This window comes from Mugil cephalus, chromosome 7 (assembly GCF_022458985.1).
Source record: "Mugil cephalus isolate CIBA_MC_2020 chromosome 7, CIBA_Mcephalus_1.1, whole genome shotgun sequence".
NCBI classification, from domain to species: domain Eukaryota; kingdom Metazoa; phylum Chordata; class Actinopteri; order Mugiliformes; family Mugilidae; genus Mugil; species Mugil cephalus.
The window spans coordinates 25,874,218-25,896,708 of NC_061776.1; the positions used below are offsets into that span (position 1 = coordinate 25,874,218).

Genomic DNA, 22,491 nt, shown 5'->3' on the forward strand with positions numbered 1-22,491 from the left:
AGGAACCTCATCTTCTGGCTGAACAGAGTCAACAGAGTCTGTAAGGACCTTTAGCTCCATAAGCCTTTCCAGAACTTTATTTTTTATTTCCTTTTTAACCCCATACTTCTGTACAGCAATATTAAAGTGTGCTGCAATACACAACAAGTTTTTCAAAACTGGGATCGTCAAGGAAGTTCTACAAGTTAAAGCTCATGCTTACCCTTAATGCCACCACCACGTCAACTCATCAGTTTTTGGTTGTCTTAGCTCAGGAAAAAAGATCCCGGACGAGCCCCCAATTGTGTTACGTCCACCTGGTAAAACCAGGTGTCAGACAACACGACAACCAGTAAACAAACAAGTCTTGTGAAAATGAGCAAGCGTGATTTATTGTAACAAAGGAAAACAGGCTAAGGTGAGGGAGGATGGGACAAAGAGGTTGTGCCAAATAAAATGAAAGTAATATAACAAAAGACGGCCTATCTGAGCTACCTCTGGGAAAAGAAAATCAACAAAAATGCCTAACTGGCTTGTCTACCAAGAGACTTTCCCCAAAACAATACAGCGGTGGCACAACCCATAAACCTAGTGGAATAACAATAATCACCTACGTGAGTGCACAATATGTACAGGGTACCCCATCTTACCTAGTCCCAAAACCCTCCAACACAAACCTGAACACACAAAAGTCGCTGCAAGAGCACTAAAAGACAAGGACAGCAAAATCATATGCAGCCAAATCAAGAGGCAGGAGAAAAGAGAGTGAAGGCCTGAGACGTCCTCCATCTTAAGGTTTCTCCTCTGTTGTGATTGGCCAACTGACGAGGTAATCATCCAATAGCCTGTCTACACAGGTGAGCAGCGTCTCTGCAGCCATTACCTGAAGAAATAACAGGAAAGGGGAGGGGAGACACAAACACACAGAGTACCTGGCTGCCTGGCACGTAACAATGTCCATCCCTAGACTGGAATCAGAACCATCTCCTCCTGAAGTGGGATGACCTTGGCTGCTTGAGTTTTATTGAAGTAGCTGTTGAGTTCATTCAGGAAGTCAGTGTCGTCATCGCAGGTTGCAGGGGTGATCTTGTAGCCTGTGACAGATTTGATTCCCTGCCACAGTCTCCTGGTGTCCCTGTGATCCTGAAACTGTTCCTGAATCTTATGTCCATGGGCCCTTTTAGCCAGTCTGATGGTCTTGTTCAACTTGGTCCTGGCCTTTCTGAGACACCAGTGTCTCCAGGAGGAGGCGTCTCTTTCTTTCAGCAGGGGATGTATCTCAGATGTCATCCACAGTTTCTCGTTTGCCCTTACAGTGATGTTTTTTGTGACAGAGAGATCTTCCAGACATTTGTAGATGTAACCAGACACAGTGTCAGCATACACAGTAAATTCTACAGTGTTAAATATGTGGTGTCAAAGTACAATGACTCTTTCAGAGTTATTACAATAACAGCTAGAGTAAGATACCGGCCAGTGTTGGTGAAAATATACGTCGTGTCAAACGTACTCTGGAAAGCTCCGCCCACCTCCTCCTCGTCTAACGTACATTTCAGGCCGCCATTTTCTTCGTGCCGAAGGACAGCGGTAAGTGTCTCCTTATTAACTTTTAAACGCATTATTTGTCCTTTCAACAGAAGCAGCATTTTAGAATGACTTTATATCATTGTTAACTGTGAACTTCACCTCGTTTTATGTCTTCAAATGGCGAATTTCAGAAGGCTATGTGTAGTGACTGAGTGAACGTCAAGTCCATGTGCGAGCAGCATTACGGTAGCTAACGTTAGCTAATTAACATTAACTAGCAAACACTCAAACTATCAAAAGTTATGGTAACTTGTTACTTGTTAATACAGTGTGGATGTGTGATCGTGTAGTTCTTTGTGACGTTCAAATATTATAGTGGAATAGCATTGCTTGTGTAGGGAGTTGGCTAAACTAGCTAAAGTTCATGTTAGCTGGACTATCCGTTGCCTTTGCATGAGCGGGTAGACATTAACTCTGGGTACTGAGTAAGCGTTGTATTTTGTATTTCAAAGTTACTGCAGGTGTTACTGACAGACGTAGTCATTTTTCATGTGTTGGTTAAGTTTAACCCGAAACCCCACCGGGCACGTCGCTATCACGTGACGCTGTTTTGGTTAGTACTAAAAATGTCATAAAAAAATGTCAATATTAACACCAGCACTGATGTTTCATCACAGTACAGTCAGTAATTAAGTTTATGCGTTTGGGTAGAGTACCTCTTTAAAAGTTGGCCAGGTTTCTAAAACTGTTTTTGATATCAGTATTTATAATACTGTATTTTCCCATGTTATGTAGAATCAGCCAAAGAATCACCTGATGAAGACATGTCTGGAGGACCAACTGTCAGACGAGAGTCTGAGTTCGTTCCGCAGACGACCCCGACTGAAGATGAGTGCAAAGAAGCAATCTCACTGATGAAACATTCAGCTGATGAGGAGACTGTCAAGAAGAAAATGAAACTGACGTTTGTCTATCGCCGCAACATGGTCCTTGACCCCCAGCAGTCGCGCAACATACTGTCCGACTTTTCACGTTTTAAAGACGTCAACGGCTTGGTAATTGTCTATCATTATTTTGAGGATATTATGAAAGTTGAATCGTTTGTATAAGACGGTAGACAGGCGTTGTAGTAATACTCTAATAACTATCACCCGTTAACTTTGGTTGCCTGTCAGATAAATGAAATTGTCACCCATCACCACCCCACCCCAGGTTGAACAGGATTTCGTTTTGATGTTTGGAGAGGATACCTCAAGCAAGCTTCTGGAGAGGTGGCCAGTCATATTCAAGAAGAAGATTATCCAACAATGCAGAAAGCTTCTATCCACAAGTGAGCTTGAAGAACTCTTGCTGGCAGCTGATCCTCCTGTGGATGGCACTGATGTTGATGTTGACTTCGGTAAGATGATTGTTCTTGTTCTTCTTCTGTTGCTCTCATATACTTGGAATATATAATTATCATGTCTAAACATTTACATATCAGCATAATACTTGTAAGAGGACATTACTCAGTATATTGAACAAAACTTCAAAAGCACTGAAGTGTTTGTCTTATGGTTTGAATTGGATAACTTCTTGTGATGATATAAAACTGCTATCTCTCTGTTATTGTTTTAAAAAAATATATATTTTAAGTGCTGCTTCTATCGCAGAGCCACTGAATTTTGTTGACAGCCCGCATAACCGAAGTGTGTTGAGATTGAACAAACGATTGTTTTTACGGGTTGGGACAGTGACCTTTCGTTGGTTTTATTGCTGCTACACCTGATTCCACCCTCTGCTCAGGGTCGGAAGTGACCAGGAAAGGTTTCGGCATCCCAAGCAGAGAAGCATCTTGTGGTCTTCAAGAAGGTTTGTATTTTTGGAGGTTATTGAGGAACAAATCTTTTAGAATTGCCCAATAGTTGTAGAATATAGTCATGCACAATAAGGCATTAATAAAGTGCTTTTTAATGAGTACTGACAGCCAATATGATGCTAGCCTGTATTCTAATAAGCAACTAGTTGGTGGTGAATATGTCTAACTTAAAGTGTTTTTGTTTTGGTTTTATGTATGACAACTGTCCAATTGTAATCATATCTTCATGTGTTTGTCTTCGCAGACTAGAACAAACATTCAAGAGCATCTCGATGCCATCACCACCAGAGCTCAACCCTATCTCCTGGCTGTTGGAGTTGAGAAGAATGCAATCCACCAGTTCTTCATCATTCTTGACAAGAATGCCATACCTTGCAGGTCAACCTCTTCTGCTTTGATAAACTGTTAAAGGCTCATTTTGTGTTTGGCACATCCTACAACAGCATGCTCCACAACATGTACACTTTCATCCAAACCACAGTGTACAACATTGATGTCAGCAAGGTCAAGGAAAGCCCTTGTGTCTCTGAAGTTAGGGCGAGGTTGCTTCATTAGTGCTCCTCTATCATGCAGTGTTTTGTTTGTCAGGCTGAGTTATCAAATTCAAATGTGCTTGTTAGGCATTTACGATTAGTTCATGGTTACTTACCTGGAAAAAATCTCAGGCTTAAATGTGCCCAGACTGGATGTGGATGTGTGTTTGGTACGTTTTCTGGTTTTAGGAAACATTTAAACACCAAACACACTGAGTATATTGACCAGGACGTTGACACCGATGTTAATTTGAGCAGCACAGGAGAGGTGGTGACAGCTAATGTAGATGAGACAGCCACAACATCGCTGACAGCTAACAAAGATGAGGTAGCCACAACATCTGAACTGTTGAGAAACTCCAGTAGGAGCACTCTAGATATGTGTGCCTCTGCTGTTGCACAATAAATAGTAAATACAGTAAATAGTTTTGTTTCCTCCGTGGAAGAAGTGTGTTCTGAGATTCAAAGTCAAGCTAAAGATGAAGCTTTACAATGCTTATCTCCACAGGACACAGAAAATAGGAATAAAATAAAACAATCTTTCCAAAAGTTGGAAAACCCATTCACATCCTTAAATTCAGAAACTAAATGAAATAAACACTTCAAAGAAAAATGGGGAATTGTAGAACCTGTTGAAAAGGTGATTGGAACAAGATTTGACAACAGAAGAAACAAAACAACTGGGACATACGATCAGGTCATTGTAACCGATAAATTTGCATATATTCCTATTTTGGAAACACAAGACAATTTTTAAAAACACAGAACTTTCAGACATGTTCAAGCCCAGTCACATGCCCAAGGAAGGTGTGTATGCAGACTTGAGAGATGGCACCTATTTTTAAAAAAGTCCCTTATTTTCTTTAGGAAAAGATGCCTTGCAGATACAACTGTTTTATGACAAGTTCGAAACAGCAAATCCTTTGGGGTCTAAAAAGGGTATAAACAAATCAGGTGCTATATACTTCACATTAAGGAATTTCCCTCCAGTCTTTAATTCATCATTTATTAATATTCATTTGTGTGCTCTTTTCCATGCACAAGACATCAAGCGTTATGGTTTTAATTTGATACTTGAGCCACTTGTCAGTGATCTTAAAGTACTTGAGACAGAGGGACTTCAAGTTCACATGTTTAACGAAAAAAATTCATGGTACCATAGTTCAGGTCACTGGTGATTATCTTGGGTTGCATAGTGTGTTTGGCTTTGTGGAGTCATTTGGGGCTCAGTATTGTTGTCGTTTCTGTCTCCTTGAGAAACATTGTTTTCAAACTGTATTCTGTGAAGATGATCCAGAAGTTGTACTAAGAACTGTCGAGATGCACAAACAACACTGTCAAACTGTACAAACAGATCCTACGCTACCTCATGTATATGGTGTCAAACGCATTTGTGCACTGAATTCACTTCATTATTTCAACACAGCAAACTATTTTTCTGTCGATATAATGCACGATATTTTAGAGGGTGTTGCCCAGTTTGAAGTCAAACTTGTCCTTCATTACATTCAGAACAACTTCCTAAATGTTGAACAAATCACTGGTAGAATTCATGCTTTTGATTATGGTTACAATCAGCAGCGAAACCGTCCGCCTAGAGTCAAGTTGCTTGATGGAAGTAATGATTTAGGGCTGAATGCCACACAATCTTGGTGCTTATTACGTAATGTGCCTTTGCTATTTGGTGAATTAATACAGTCAGATGACAAGCACTGGCATCTTCTACTTTTTCTTCTGCAAATTGTTAATATTGTATTTTCACCCATCCTTTCAGAAGGAATGACCATTTACCTCAAACATTTAATCATTGACCATCATCGGCTCTTCAAGCACTTATTTCCGGCAATCAGTCCGTTACCAAAACATCACTTCATGATACATTACCCTCGTACTATAAGAAACATCGGCCCAGTTCTGCACATGTGGTGCATGCGTTTTGAAGCTAAACATCATTTTTTTAAGAAACAGTTAAAAAACTTTACAAATGTTACAAAGACATTGGCTAAAAAGCACCAAAGTTGTATGGCATTGTATCAGGAGTCCTTTAGCAAGGAAAGATTAATTTCAGGTCCAGGCAAGATCGTGACACTTCATGAGTTCAAACAAGGTTCAGAGATTGCTTCCAAATTTGGAGCTGTATAGTCTTCCAGTGTGTTTTCTGTGAAGTGGATAAAATATCATGGTACAGAGTACCGCCGTGACTTCATCATCTGTACTGAGGTAGCATTTGAGATGCCTGTGTTTTGTAAAATCAAAATTATTGCTGTGAAAGATGACACTGTATTGCTCTGTGGAAAACTGATGGAAACAATGTGTTTTGATCACCATTACCATGTCTTTAAGGTCAGGCTGCATCCAGACAGGGTTCTAAAGGTGTTGAACATAAATGAGCTGCGTTACATCAGAACATTTGATGTACAATTGAAGTATGGAACCACAGATTCCTCCTTGTATGTTGTTCCATATTGTCATTTCATGCAGACTTAAGGTCAATGTTTTGAATGTAGGTTTGTATTCTACATGAGCTGCTTTGATGAGTTGATATTTACTATGCCTGACATAGTTGAGAGCTGCTAATAAAGTTCTTAAATGCATTATTTTGTGGAAACTTGTGATTTTTACATGCAAATTGACACTACAAAAGAGTAAATTAGGTGTAAAATTAACACTGCTAAGATTTATTTTCAGAAATAGTGTCAAATTTCATTCACACTATACAGCGTTAGAATTTTACTCTATATGAGCTTGTTTTTCACTGCAAGAGAGTAAATTATCAACACAGTAGTGTGTAATATCAACACTTAGCAGAGTTGTTGTACCCGCCAGTGTTAACTTTTAATAACTCCACGCAGTGTTAATCTGTACTGGAATGGAACTCAATCAGAATTGATTTGACACCATAAAAGAGTCAATGATCAACTCTACCAAGAATAATATTTACACTCTTAAGTGTTATTTAACCTTTGGTGTAAAATCTCAATAACACTATTCAGTGTAAGCGAGTGTGAAATTTTTACTCGATTTAGAGTTAATTTAACTCTGAAATTCTAAACACTACGGTAAGAGTTAATTTAACACTAATTCCTAGTGGGACCAAATACACTCGGAAATTTAACTCTTTAAGTGTCACTTTAACACTGCAAAATTTACTGTGTACTCCTCAATGTCCATGGTCTGGTCTGTGGTGGTAGCCTCTATGAATACTGAGCAGTCAGTGCATTGAAAACATCCCTGCAGTGCTGTCATTACTCTCTCTGACCATACTCTCACCTGTTTGATGGAGGGTTTGTTTCTGGTAAGCAGAGGTTTGTTAGCTGAGGTTATCATGATGGAGGTATGGTCAGATGAGCCGATGTGAGGGCGAGGGGCTACTTTTAATGCTGCTTTGATATTGGTATAAATATGATTCAGTGTGTTGGCTCCTCTTGTGGCAAAACTCACATGTTGGAAAAAGTGGACGAGAACATTCTTCATGTTCACTTAGTTAGTTCCCAACGACAATGAATACCCCTTCTGTGTGTGAAGTTTGCAGTTTGTTGATATGGTGGTAGAGAGAGTCCAAGGCTGTTAACAGCATCAGGAGAAATGTAAAATGCGATGATGTAAACTCATGAAAACTCACATTGAAGGCAGAAGGACTGACATTTTACTGTCAGGAATTCAATATCTGGACAACAATGTCTGACCAAGTCCAGTAAATACACTGAGGAACAGGTATCAAAAAGTAGAAACAGAGGCTGGAATTGCTGGACAATTGACACAAATTAACAGGTAAGAAGAGCCGTAGTCGTACAGTCAATGAATAATGATATTTATTTGCAAAAATGAAATAAATGAAATGACGAACTAAAAATAGAAACAGATGGTTATAATTTTATAACAAAGTCTTTTTTTTATCATACAATGATAAGAATACTAAAATGAGTACTATGCCAACTACTAAAATAAAATGATTAACATAAATACTAGACACGGTACAGCCATCAATGATTAAAACAATTTGTACAATATAAAGACATCAAGGATAAAACTACAAGCAGTTGAACAGTATGAATGTGAGTCAGAAAGGTAAGAGTTTCCCAGTCCTTTAACCAAATGGTTAGTTATAGTCAGTCCTGATGATACAGCCTGGTTACATTCATCCCGACAAAGCAGCAGTCTGGCACCAAATCCTTCAACAAGATAAGATTACTGCTGGAACTGTCCCAGGTAGGGTGACTGGCTCGGTGCAGTGGCTCGACCAGGGGAGCAGTAAAACGCAAACTCTTCTCCTCTTCAACAGTGGGTTACAAACTCATTTAAACAGGAGTCGTTTCACCAGACAGCAGCTTCACTTATTCCTACACATCAGTTCGACCTGACATCCAGAGGCCCCAGACAAAGAGGCAGTAGTTGTCCACACCTGAGCTTATGAAGGGGGAAAGCTCCTCCCTTACCTAGATGGGCGGGACTTCCCACTCAGGTGTCAGCCCTCACATCTGTGTAAAAGTTCTTGCACTATCTGTTGTTTATGTAGATGCACACCTCTCTGCTGCTTGTTTATTCCACTGAATGTGCTGTTTGTACCAGTACTAGCCCACTAAGCTAATAGCATTGTTTATTATTGTCTCATCCAGCCACGTCTCAGTGTAAACAAAGGCAGCTGTCTCTCACACCACCTTATTTTCCATCAATTGGATGCTCACCACCAAGATTAAAGGAAGCGGCATGCAGCAGGGGCTAGCCTTATCCCTCACACTAACCCCTAACTAATCAGAGCTAAATTATAAGGCTATTTTACACATTGCAAAAACAATATCACATTACACATCCACTTTTTATTCACTTTCTTTCTTGCGCTCTGACTGCAGGAACAGGATCCTCGGGTGTAGGAGGACATGTTTTGTAAATGTCTAGTAAAACAAAACAAGACAGTAAAGACAGAAAAAAACACATGTATGGAATTAGCATATCAACTAATGTACAATAAACAGACATGAAGCCCACAAAACCATCAAGCTGCTTTATGTTTTTGTCTCTGTATCCTCAGAGTCCGGAGGCCAGATCACAGTGACTCAGCCTGGAGTAGTGAGCTCTGCTCTGGGAGGATCAGTCACCATCACATGTAGGACCAGTCAGAATGTTTATAATGGCAACTATTTAGCCTGGTACCAACAGAGAGATGGAGGAGTTCCTAAACTTCTCATTTACTATAGTAGCAGTCGACAATCAGGGATTCCAGATCGATTTTCAGGCAGTGGATCAAACTCTGACTTCACTCTGACCATCAGTGGAGTCCAGACTGAAGATGCAGCAGTTTATTACTGTCAGAGTTTTCACTATCCCAACAGTCAGTGGGTGTTCACACAGAGAAAAACCGTCGTAAAAAAACCTCCCTCAGTCAGACTGAACAGAAACTGAAGTGACTGCTGCCGCTGGAAGCTACTGTACAGACTGATACAGTTCACTGAACACACAAACCAGACGTTGATTAAAACTTTCAAACAGTGTCATAAAACACTTTTGTTGTTAGAGTCATCAAAAGTGACTTCAAATATGTCTTAGACATAGATGAGCTTTTTTCAGGTGTGAAATCTGATTGTTTCCATTTCAAAATCCCAACATCAGAAAATGACATTCTATTATATTTCACAAAAACCTCCACCTTCCTGTCAGTCAGTTATTAATCAGATCCAAAATCAAATTTGCCTTTCTGACTCTCATTCCAATTTCATACATCCTTTTTAACCGTGTTTGTTAATGAGAAAAATCCTTGGTCATTACCTTTGACCTCAGCTTCATGCTGGATCACAGCTTTCTCACTTTAATCCCATCAAAAGTAAAATTTAAGACACAGATCAACATCATAAATGCTTTTGATCAATAATCATTCTGTCATTAATATTAATATCACTGAGAATGATTACAAAGAGAATATTCCAGTAGAAATTCACTGGATCAGTTTCCCATCAGACCATCAACATCGTCTACATGTCATTATGTGAATATGTAAATATGTTGAGTATTAAAAGTGAGAGGGAAACAGCATGATATTTGTTGGACAGCTGCAGCTGACTGACTCTGTGTGTTTGGACATGTGTCCTGCCTCTCTACTCCCAGACGTTAAGAGGCCAGTGTTGATCAGAGCCTGTCCAGGCTGTCCTTTCAGAACCACTGACACACCAGCAGCACAATGATGATGTCACTGACTCTACTGCTGGCCACCCTGGGGCTCCTTGTTCAGGGTGAGACTCTCTGCTCAAAACTCTGCTTCAGGATGAAACCAGGTTGAACACAATGATGGAGAAACTCTGAACCAAGCAGCATTGATCTTCTTCCATGTGTTCTCCATGTCCAACCAATGATCCTCTTCTGGTTGGACGTTGATCATCTTTCTCCAAGCTTGATTTGTCTCAATAACTCATCTCCTCTACTTCATCTTTTCCAGGTTCATCAGGAGAAATCATCCGGACTCAGTCTCCTGGATCTCAGTCTGTTCTTCCAGGACACTCTGTCTCCATCACATGTAGAACCAGTTCAAGTGTTGGTACATGTCTCAGCTGTTACCTTCAGAAACCTGGAGAATCTCCTAAACTCTTATTTTATTATTCTACAACTCTTCAGTCTGGAGTTTCAGATCGTTTTAGTGGAAGAGGATCTGGGACTGAATTCACTTTGACCATCAGTTCAGTCTGAAGATTCAAGTGTTTATTATTGTAGTGGAAAAAATTCATTTTGGTTTTCTTGTAAAACTTTATGTCCAGTTTCCTTTGTCTTATCACTTTGAGAAAGCAGTTGTGCAGTGTCAGACTCACAGTTTGTGACCAAAAAGAATCCAGTGAGAGCTGATTGATTGAAGCTGATTTATTGTAACTTCAATAAACACAGAAAATAAAAGACATTGTTTGCATAAGTCTAATAACTGGTAGGACCACGCTACAGCCAAACTAGATTGTAGATCCCCATTCAGCTTCACACACTGCAGTCAGTGATGGTCTCTGCTGGTCTGCTTTCCCCCCTGATGCATGATGGGCGGCTATTCAAACAGTGGCACCATCACCACCTGTAGAGGGTGGACACTCACAAAGACAAAGACGTAGCAAATAATGGAATACAAATAAACTTAAATGTGGCTCCTACAATTATTGTCAGCAGTGTAACAGCTTCCCGTTCAGACAGTGATACGACATTGTACAAAAACCTTCAGCTGAAGAGAAACTGATCTGAATCAACAGCTCCTCAGAAACACAAACACAATCATTAACTGATCATTTCAGACCACAATCATAACAGCTTCAATACTTTTAACATCAATACTCTTAATATTCAAGCACTGTGAGCATATTTTAGTTCAATAAACATTCCCAACAGAATATTTTATTCAGAACAATTTATTAAACAGTCAAACGCAATGAAATGGAAATGACAGTTTGTTCATTCTGCTTACAGACACCAAGAGACACAGACTGTGCTGTTGTTTTTACTGTTAAAATCAATTCTCTCATTTTGTTTAAATTAAAATATCAGAATAGTCTTAAACCACTTAATGCTGATGACATCGTGCTTTTAGATCGAAACCTGAGAAATGGATTATTGATTAATTAATTTAAATATACATAATCAGAATTATTGATAAGAAATAATTTAGGACAAATAACAAGAATCTGCCTCTGAAAGAACAGACAGCTGGATGATTTAACACTGACATGGTCTGAACATGGATTTGAATGAAAACTGATCAAACTTGATTTAAATATAATGATGAAAAATACAATAAAAAAATCTGCTATGAACGTTGACATCTTTCTTCTTAGAGTGTCTTCATTGTTTTAACGGATGTTCTTAATTTAAGTTCATGTGAACAAAGACAACTAGTCAAAAGAAGTTTGATATGTTTTTATTGTTTGGAAAGGTATGCACTTACAGGATTACATCAAGCAATGAACAAGTGAAGAAAGAGATTAGAAGAAAGAGAGAGAAAGCAGAGAGACAGTGGAAGCAGTCTGAGAGTCCCAGTGAGTCAGGTCAGGACTGGGAACACTGGTCTCTCCTCAGTGTCTCTGAGACTCTCTGAGTCTGGGAGCTCTGGCTGGCCTCACAGCTCACAGAGACCACCTTGCTCCACTGGTCTGCAGGGAGCCTCAGGGTGCTGCTCCAGCTGTAGTGGCCGTCCTTCTGCAGCACCCCGGGGCTCCTGCTCTCCTCCCCCTTGAGGGTGCTGCTGCCGTCCAGCTTCCAGGACAGACTCCAGTCTGAGGGGAAGCCCTTGTTGGCCAGGCACGTAACGGTGGCCTTCCCCTGCTCCAGCTGCTCCACGGAGGGAGGCAGCACCGTCAGGGTGGGGGGCGCATCACCTAGGAGGACAGGGAACACACAGCTGTCAATCAAACAGCAGACACTTGGACACCTTGACTGTGAGAGAGTCCATTTCCTCCTTGAAGAACTTTCTGTCAGATGCTTTTTCTGCTCCACCAGTCACTCACTCACACATGGTTTCACTTCCCTTTCACAAAGCTCTCATGAATATCAGCACAGAGACAATCATCATCCAGTTTGACCTCAAATATGTCCAACTACACTGGAAACTAAAGAAGCACATGTCTCAACATTTCCAAGAAAACTTTGTCTTCAACATCATCAACATCTGAACCAAACATGATGTCAAAGGATTTAGTGGAAACAAGTAGAGAAAAGCAGCTCACTGCCACAAAATGATCTTCATGTGGAGTTCAATCATTATTTAACAAACTCTTGACATGATTTCAAAGTAAATCTCAACTAAAAACACATTTACAAATCCACATCTTTATCTTCACTCTGTCCAGTTTGACGTGACACAAGTCAAATTGAATCCATCCTAACAACAGTTATTTTGATGTCACATTAGAAACTGATCACAGGAGGAATGAAGTTTGATCCTTTCTGCTCTTCAAGGTTTGAAATTTCACTTTGACACAAACATGAGAATCAAACTTCATCAAAGCTGATCTGAGTTAGTCTCCATGAGGAGATAGAAACATGAAGACTGAAACAGTTGGAAATGAAAAAGACAAATTTGACTCTTCTTCAAACAGTCATGAAAAGGATTTGAAAAGATGAATCTACAATCTACTATTTAGTAAATATAGTAGAAACTTACTTCCAACTTCCAGTCTGGTTCCTCCACCGAACGTGTACCACAGTGATACAAACTCATTGAGCCGCCGTATAAAAACCTCTGACTGGAGAGAGACACGGCTCTCTGACATTGAAACAAACAAAATCAACTCAGTCATTCACTGTTTGGATCATTTTGTCAGCTGATAAGAAAACTGGAAACAACACAGTGAAACACATTTAATGGATTTATATTTTTATTTACTATTAATTTCATTTTAAATTATTTTTAAAAGTCACATTGAATTTAATTTATTTTGAGACAGAGACTAATTAAAAAACTGATATTGTAACTCATGCACATGCAATACATTTTAATAATTCACGCACATATACGAAGACAAAATATAAAATATTGTTCCAGGTCTGATACTGATAACTGACTGATCACCTGACTGAAAAAATAGGAGGATAAGGAGACATTTTAAAGAAAGATACATTTAAATGTAAATGTAAAATCTTTCAACAACTTCGTAATCAATACAACAATGAAGTGATTGATCCATTGATCAACAGCATGATCAGAGCGATCCAAGTCCCTGTTGGAGTCTCTCAGAGCATTTCCATAGAGAGTCACTTTGCATCAGCAGCACCATGCTCCAGTGCTCTGGGAGACTTTATAGTCCTGAGAGTTCAACACTGGATGACTGACAGCTGTCCTTCATGACAACAGAAGCCACAGAAATCCTCCTCATCAAAAACATGACTTTGATCTGCGTCCTCATCTGGACTCTCCTCTGCTGCTGCTTCACAGGTAAAGTCCAGAGAATCAAACTCCTCTCCTCTATCAACATCCATCCCTCTGAAATGAAGCCCACAAAACCATCAAGCTGCTTTATGTTTTTGTCTCTGTATCCTCAGAGTCCAGAGGCCAGTACACAGTGACTCAGCCTGGAGTAGTGAGCTCTGCTCTAGGAGGATCAGTCACCATCACATGTAGGACCAGTCAGAATGTTTATAATGGCAACCATTTATCCTGGTACCAACAGAGAGATGGAGGAGTTCCTAAACTCCTTTTTCAGTATGTTGGTAGTCGAGTATCAGGGACACCAAATCGTTTCACAGATGGTGGATCAAACTCTGACTTCACTCTGACCATCAGTGGAGTCCAGACTGAAGATGCAGCAGTTTATTACTGTCAGTCTTCACTATCCCAACAGTCAGTGGGTGTTCACACAGTGATAAACCGTCATACAAAAACCTCCCTCAGTCAGACTGAACCGAAACTGGAGTGACTGCTGCAGCTGGAAGCTACTGTACAGACTGATACAGTTCACTGAACACACAAACCAGACTTTGATGAAAAAACTTTCAAACAGTGTCATAAAACACTTTTGTTGTTAGATTCAACAAAAGTGACTTCAAATATGTCTTAGACATAGATGAGTTTTTTTTCCTGATGTGAAATCTGATTGTTTCCATTTAAAAATCCATCAACATCTCATCATTCCCAACATCAGAAAATGACATTCTGTCATATTTCACAAAAATATCCACCTTTCAATCAGTCAGTTATTAATGAGTCATTATTTTCATTAGAAAAATCCTTGGTCATGACCTTTGACCTCAGCTTCATGCTGGATCACAGCTTTCTCACTTTGATCCCATCAAAAGTAAAAATGAAGACACAGATCAACATCATAAATGTTTTTGATCAATACTCATTCATTTATTAATATTAATATCACCTAGAATGATCACAAAGAGAATATTCCAGTAGATAGTGACTGTATCAGTTTCCCAGCAGACCATCAACATCCTCTACATGTCATTATGTGAATATGTAAATATGTTGAGTATGGGGTGTCTTGACACAACTTGATTAGGCTCCCATCTTCCCCTTGTCCCAAGTAGCCACCAAGACAAACAAAAGATTTATAATGTAAAGTAAGTTATTTATTTACAACAGAGAAACAAATGAAATTCTGACTTCAGGGTGGACCAAGGCCAACATAACAAACCAAACAACCCTGTCTTGAAATTAATTCATTAACCTAACAAAATCAAACAAATGACAACACTTACCTCCCTAACTAAATAAACAGGAGAAAAGATGAGAACAAAAATGGCAGTCCACCCCTACAACTTAACGATGGACCAAACGTTGTGGCTGGTTGGGAGCAGAGGGAGATGAGAGAAAACCTATATATAGGTTATATCGGCGTCCTCCATCAGCTGCGGCCAATCAGGGTCCAGGACCGGAGCCTCCCACACCAATCATCTCCTCCGCGCAGCACACACCTGAAACAAACTCATGGGTCCTACGACTAGAGTCGTAACACCCCCATACCTAAAAATAAAACATCCCCCTATAATGTTTAATTTCTAAGAATTTTAAGAAGACCTCGACAAAGCATCGGCCATCACGTTCTCTGTGCCCTTCTTATGACAAATCTGCAGGTTCAAATCCTGCAGAAGGAGGCACCAGCGCATAAGGCGTTGGTTACAATTTCGCATATTTGCAAGGAACACTACGGAGTTGTGATCGGTGAACACTTGGATTGGCTGCGAACTGGACCCGAGATAGACCTCAAAGTACTGTAAGGCAAGCAGAAGAGCAAAGCTTCCTTCTCAATAGTACTATAGTTGGACTGGTGTTTGTTAAATTTTTTTTGAAAAATAACAGACAGGATGGTCAATTGCTTGGTCGTCTTCCTACATAAGCACAGCGCCTGCCCCACATGCGCTGGCGTCTACTTCTAATTTAAAGGGCCTGGTGAAGCAAGGCGTAGCAAGGACAGGTGCACTGCACAGTAACGCCTTAGCGGACTTATGTGACATACTCGAGACTTCCTATTCCGATCAGGGGTTTGAATCACATAATCGGTGTCACTGATTTTTCTTCCCACTGTGTATGGCTCGGAGAACTGTGCCTGTAAGCTGGATCTCCGTAGTGGAAGCAGCACCAAAACTTGTTCACCCGGATGAAACACCTGAAGGACAGACTTTTTGTCATAATGACGTTTCATTTTAGCTTGGCTTTCTGCCAAATTTTTTAACAGACAAGCCTGATGGAGACGCTCCCGAAAAGTACTGACATAGTTTTTGGCGACTCTGCCAACCATTTTTCTTTAAGAAGACGAAGGGGCCCTCGCACTATATGACCGAAAATCAAATCACATGGACTAAAACTAAGGAGTCTTGGGGAGTTTCTCACACAGCAAATAACAGGAGAGGGAGACCCTCATCCCACTCTCTGTTGGACTCGAGAGTGTTTGATGGAAGCACTCTAGTGCACCTTGGGACTCTGGATGGTAAGAGCTTGATTTTACATGTTTAACTTTTAACTCTGTCATCGCCCGTTGAAATACTTTTGGTCGGTTTGGATGGATTTAGGCAGGCCAAAAGTTGTAAAGAACTTAGTGAGGGCTGTAACAACGGGTTTTGCTTTAATAGTGCGCAGTGGAATGGCCTCAGGATACCTCGTTGCAGCACACATCACAGTCACAATATACTGATGTCCAGATTTAGTTTTTGGCAGCGGACCCACACAGTCTACCAACATCTGTTCAAAAGGCTCCCCAAGCACCGGAACTGGATGCAGAGGTGCCGGCACATTGATTTGGCTTTCCCACAATTTGGCAAGTATGACAAGTGCGACAGTGTCTCGTCACATCGGTTTTCAACCCAGGCCAAAAGAAATTGCGCAACACATGATGGTATGTTTTCTTAATGCCAAAGTGCCCAGCTAATGGGAAGTCATGAGCAAGACTGAGCACTTGTGGTCGGAGCTTTTTTGGCTCTACCACTCGAGTCGGGACTCCACCTTCTCATCAGAACACCGTTGTCCAGAAAGAAAACAACTGGGTCTCGGTTTTTCTCGGCGGCTACAGCAGAAGACAGATACAAGTTAGACACCAATCCTTTTCCTGAGGCTCAATCAATCTTTCCCTTGTAATTCGTAAACTCAGCTCCGTGTCAGCAGGAAAAATATCACACTCATCGACACATTTTGACACATTTAGACTTTCAGTGGTAGGGGACACTGAAGAAGAACGCTCACATTCGTCTACTGTAGCCATAAACAACTTCACCCAGTTTACCAGCCTGTGCACGCGTGACTACGCACGCAAGAAACACCTTTGACACAGACAAGACAGGACAGCAAGCAGACACAATAGAAGTGGGATCACCCACGACCTCAGGCAACGGAAAACCCTTTCCTTCGGCCAAATCGTTGACCAGAATAAACGAAATGGCAGGACTATGGAAACTTTAACAGGTCCCGACACAAGGGGTGAATGCAAATGAACTATATGTAAAGGTACATTAAATTGACTCATTTTAATTCCCCACACCAACACATCAGAGTGGCACGAAGTCTTTTCGGAGAGCGGCAAAACACTAGACAGCATGAAAGACTGATAAGTGGCAGTATCACGGAGAACGATAACCGGTACCTTGTCTGATTCCTCTCCCATTAAGGAAACAAACCCACTAGATACACTGCGGGAGTTTTAGTAGGTTTATGTTGTCCTTTTTTCCTAAGAGCCGGACAAACGGCAATCAAATGGCCAGGCTCATGGCAATAAAAGCACCCGCAGCTCTCACCCGCAGTTGATGTATTTTTACGTGCAAGCTTTGGTGACCAGTTTCTGCGCTCATGTGCCACAGTTGAAGTACGAGTTGCCGGCGTAGAAAACATGCTTTTACACGTCAGAATAAATTCGTCAGCCAACACAGCTGCTTTCATTACAGAGGACACCTTCTGCTCATTTAAATACACTACGATTCTGTCCGGCAAACACTTCTTAAATTCTTCTAGAATTAACTCTCTCATTTCCACTACAGCTTGTACATTACATGCCTGACACCATTTATCAAACAAAACACTCTTATCGCGCGCAAACTCAACATAGGTTTGGTTGGTAGTTTTATCACTATTTCAAAATTTTTGTCTGTAAGCTTCAGGGACAAGCTCATAAGCCTGCAACACAGTCTTTTTCAGGATACTATAATCCAAGCTGTCCCCGATTGATACGCTGGCACAGATTTCTTGAGCATTCCCCACAAGTTTACATAGTAACAGAAGTGACCAGAACTCTTTTGGCCATTTTAATGCAGCCGCTATCCGCTCAAAAGCACTGAAATACGAGTCCACCTCAGACTCACGAAAAGGAGGGACTAATGCAATGTGCTTACTGATATCAAAAGAAGGAACAGAAACACTCGGGTTAAAAGACACTGGGGTAGAGACAACAGGTGCATCTCTTTCCAGCTCAAGAGCCCTAATTCAAAGCTGCATAGCTTGCACTTCAAGCTGTTTGTTCCTTGTTTCCACCTCCTTTATTTGAAGGGCTAAGCGGAGATCCTCGGTAGACATATCGGAGAATCAAATATAGGCTCAGGCTCCCAACCTACAGCAAGCGTGATAGAAACCTCCGCCACAGTCGTAACACCTTTCAGAGCGACTGACACACCAGCAGCACAATGATGATGTCACTGACTCTACTGCTGGCCACCCTGGGGCTCCTTGTTCAGGGTGAGACTCTCTGCTCAAAACTCTGCTTCAGGATGAAACCAGGTTGAACACAATGATGGAGAAACTTTGAACCAAGCAGCATTGAGCTTCTTCCATGTGTTCTCCATGTCCAACCAATGATCCTCTTCTGGTTGGACGTTGATCATCTTTCTCCAAACTGGATTTGTCTCAATAACTCATCTCCTCTTCTTCATCTTTTCCAGGTTCATCAGGAGAAATCATCCGGACTCAGTCTCCTGAATCTCAGTCTGTTCTTCCAGGACACTCTGTCTCCATCACATGTAGAACCAGTTCAAGTGTTGGTACATGTCTCAGCTGGTACCTTCAGAAACCTGGAGAATCTCCTAAACTCTTAGTTTATTATTCTACAACTCTTCAGTCTGGAGTTTCAGATCGTTTTAGTGGAAGAGGATCTGGGACTGACTTCACTTTGACCATCAGTTCAGTCTGAAGATTCAGGAGTTTATTATTGTAGCGGAAAAACTTCATTTTGTTTTTTCTTGTAAAACTTTATGTCCAGTTTCCTTTGTCTTACCATGTGGAGAAAACAGTTGTGCAGTGTAAGACTTACAGTTTGTGAAAGAATCCAGTGAGAGCTGATTGATTGAAGCTGATTTATTGTAACTTCAATAAACACAGAAAATAAAAGACATTGTTTGCATAAGTCTAATAACTGTCAGGACCACGCTACAGCCAAACTAGATTGTAGCTCCCCATGCAGCTTCACGTGCTGCAGTCAGTGATGGTCTCTGCTGGTCTGCCTTCCACCCCTGATGCATGATGGGCGGCTGTTCAAACAGTGGCACCATCACCACCTGTAGAGGGTGGACACTCACAAAGACAAAGACGTAGCAAATAATGGAATACAAATAAACTTAAATGTGGCTCCTACAATTATTGTCAGCAGTGTAACAGCTTCCCGTTCAGACAGTGATACGACATTGTACAAAAAACTTCAGCTGAAGAGAAACTGATCTGAATCAACAGCTCCTCAGAAACACAAACACAATCATTAACATTTCTAACAGACCACAATTATAACAGCTTCAATACTTTAAACATCAATGCTCTTAATTTTCAAGCACTGTGAGCATCTTTTAGTTCATTAAACATTCCCAACAGAATATTTTATTCAGGTTACGCCATGTGGTGGTAAGACGCACGTTGTCCGAGCTCCGCATCTTTTCAGTTTAGTTTATTCCCAAAATACTTCATCGTCACATAGTGCCTAATCCTGAAACGACTATTTCGCTTAACGAAACTCCTGAGGCAGAATGAGTAAAGCGGGTAGATCGGGCGGTAAAACTGAAAAGCAGCAGGGTGCTAAAGCCTGTAGCAGAATGGCGGAAGATCCTGTGGCACCATTAACGACGGAGACGCTTGTCCTAGAACTTGGAAAAATGAGAAGGGATATGACCGCCGAACTCACAGCTTTACTAAATAGCTCACTGGAACCTATCCGGTCGTCGGTCGAATCCTTCCAGCTGAGCTTGGCGGCACAAACTTCTACTATCAAAGAGATGGAGACTAGCTTATCCGACCACAGCGACAGGATAACGCAACTAGAACTGGACGTGAGCGGGCTCCAGTCTGACCTGGGATCGGTGGTGAAAGAGAATACAGAGCTCAAGGCAAAAGTGGAGGACTTGGAGTCCCGCTCAAAACGCCAAAATGTCCGTGTGCTGGGACTCCCGGAGAACGTGGAGGGAAAAGATGCGAGGGTCTTTATGGCCAAGCTGTTCGCTGATTTACTGGGAGACCTGCTCTCTGGACCGCCTGAGCTGGACCGCGCACACCGCAGCCTGCAGCCGAAACCCCGACCGGATGATCCTCCACGTCCTGTTATCGTCAGGTTCCACCGCTACATGGAGAAAGAGGCTGTTCTGAGGTGGGCAAAGTCACATAAGGACTCTTCTTACAATGGCCACGGAATCAAAATCTACGAGGATTTCAGCGCAGCGGTGGCGAGGAGGCGAGCAGCATTTAACCCGGTCAAGGGGCTTCTCTACCGGCGGGGAGTGAAGTTCAGTGTGCTGTACCCAGCGCGCCTCTGAGTCACCCACAACAACAGGGAGCACATCTTCAACTCTGCCGAGGCCGCGGAGACTTTCTACCGGCAAAACTTTCCAGCCTAGGAGGCTCTAACGATGGAGTAAAAATACATTCAGGTGACGCTACTTTGGCTAAGGTATTAGTTACAATATGTTATCGGACTTTTGTTGGCCTGCTGGTAAAGTTACGTTCTTGTTCGTTATGACAGTAGCAGTAGTCCTAACCATTTTTGGTTTTATGTGTAGCGTTGCTGTAGGCTTGGGGCTATGCAATGGCACTTTATAATTTACAGCCTATCTGCAATACAACTACTACTGTGCAGGCACCTGTGCACTGTTATGTTACTGAGTACAGCCTCTTTAAAGCTCGCGGTTGCGACGCGTTTCTCAGGATGCTTTATCTCTCCCTCTGGGTTGACTGTAATATTCAGGGTATTAAAAATACAATGTTAGGAGCAGGTAACACCACATGATTAACCGGTTGTATGTACACTGGCTCTGGCAGCTCGTCGGTTTTATTCGAGCGGGCATCAGACATATATTACTGTATCTCTCAACAGATGTAAGCTATATGTGAGGAGTGGGGTGGGGTGGGTGGGGGCTGTGCGCCTTGTTCGGTGTTTTTTTTTTTCTCTTCTGTTTGTTTGCTTGTTTGTTTGTTTGTTTTTTTTTCCCTTTTCCTCTTTCTTTACCTTTGGTCCCAAACTACTGGTTTCACTCAGTCTTATCTACCTTGTGTATCATAAATGGCAAATGCTTCTGTAGTGCCAGGGGGAGTAGCCGGACATAAAATTAATATTATTATTTGGAATGTGCGGGGTTTGGGGGGGCAGTGTAAGCGTGCCAGAGTCTTTTCACACTTAAAGTATCTCTCCACTGATATTGCTTTTTTGCAGGAGACTTACCTGCGTACAATTGACCACACTAGGCTCCGTAAACCATGGGTTGGACAGATATTTCACTCCAATTTCAACAGTAAATCCAGAGGCACAGCCATTTTAGTACATAAACGAATTAAGCTTGTCTCTGATCATATATACTCTGACCCTGGTGGTCGTTACATTATAGTTTCTGGTATTCTTTATCAAACTCCTGTTGTGTTGGTCAGCGTGTATGCACCTAATTGGGATAGCCCAGATTTTATGTCCACGTTATTTTCCCATCTGCCAAATTTAGATACTCATCATCTTATACTAGGAGGAGATTTCAACTGTGTCTTCGATCCAAGCCTTGATCGTTCACAGCCCAGATCGACCACAACAACAGCAATGTCTAAGACTTTATTAACACTGATGGATCGTGTGGGGTGCGTTGACCCTTGGCGTTTCTTTCACCCTAATGCTAAAGACTTTTCTTATTTCTCTACTGTCCATCAAGTCTATTCCCGCATAGATTTTTTCTATATTGATAAGGCCCTTTTACCTCTCGTCAGATCTACAGATTACACTGCCATAGTAACTTCGGACCATGCGCCTCACATACTCGAGCTTTGTTTCCCCTCGGGTTCACATAGGCACCAAGGAGGCTGGAAGTTGAACACGGGTTTACTGGCCGATGCAGAGTTCTGTAATTATGTATCTTCGGAGATTGATTTCTTTTTAGAGACTAATAGGTCTGATCACATTTCCCCATCGCTTCTGTGGGAAACACTGAAAGCCTTTTTACGTGGGCGTATCATCTCTTTCAGTGCGCATTTGTCCAAAACCAGAAGGTTGAGGCAGCGACAACTTATGGACTCTATTTTAGACATTGATAGGCAGCATGCCTCCTCACCAGATCCTGCTCTGGCAACTAAACGTCTGCAGCTGCAAACCGAATTTGACCTCCTATCAACAGGTAAAGCGGAACACCTATTACAACGGACGAGAGCAACTTATTATGAGCATGGGGACAGAGCCAGTCGCCTTTTAGCCTCGCAGCTGAAGC

General features: G+C 41.5%; 2 gene segments (V, D, J or C); one reads left to right on the forward strand and one right to left on the reverse strand.

The window, feature by feature from the left end:
- Nucleotides 1–11,757: 11,757 nt before the first annotated feature.
- On the reverse strand, nt 11,758–13,167 carry LOC125010676. The segment is given in 3 exon segments: nt 11,758–12,230; nt 13,016–13,097; nt 13,156–13,167. Coding segments are annotated over 3 exon segments (423 nt in total).
- Nucleotides 13,168–13,731: 564 nt separating this feature from the next.
- Nucleotides 13,732–14,267, forward strand: LOC125010677. The segment is given in 2 exon segments: nt 13,732–13,786; nt 13,894–14,267. Coding segments are annotated over 2 exon segments (426 nt in total).
- Nucleotides 14,268–22,491: the final 8,224 nt, after the last annotated feature.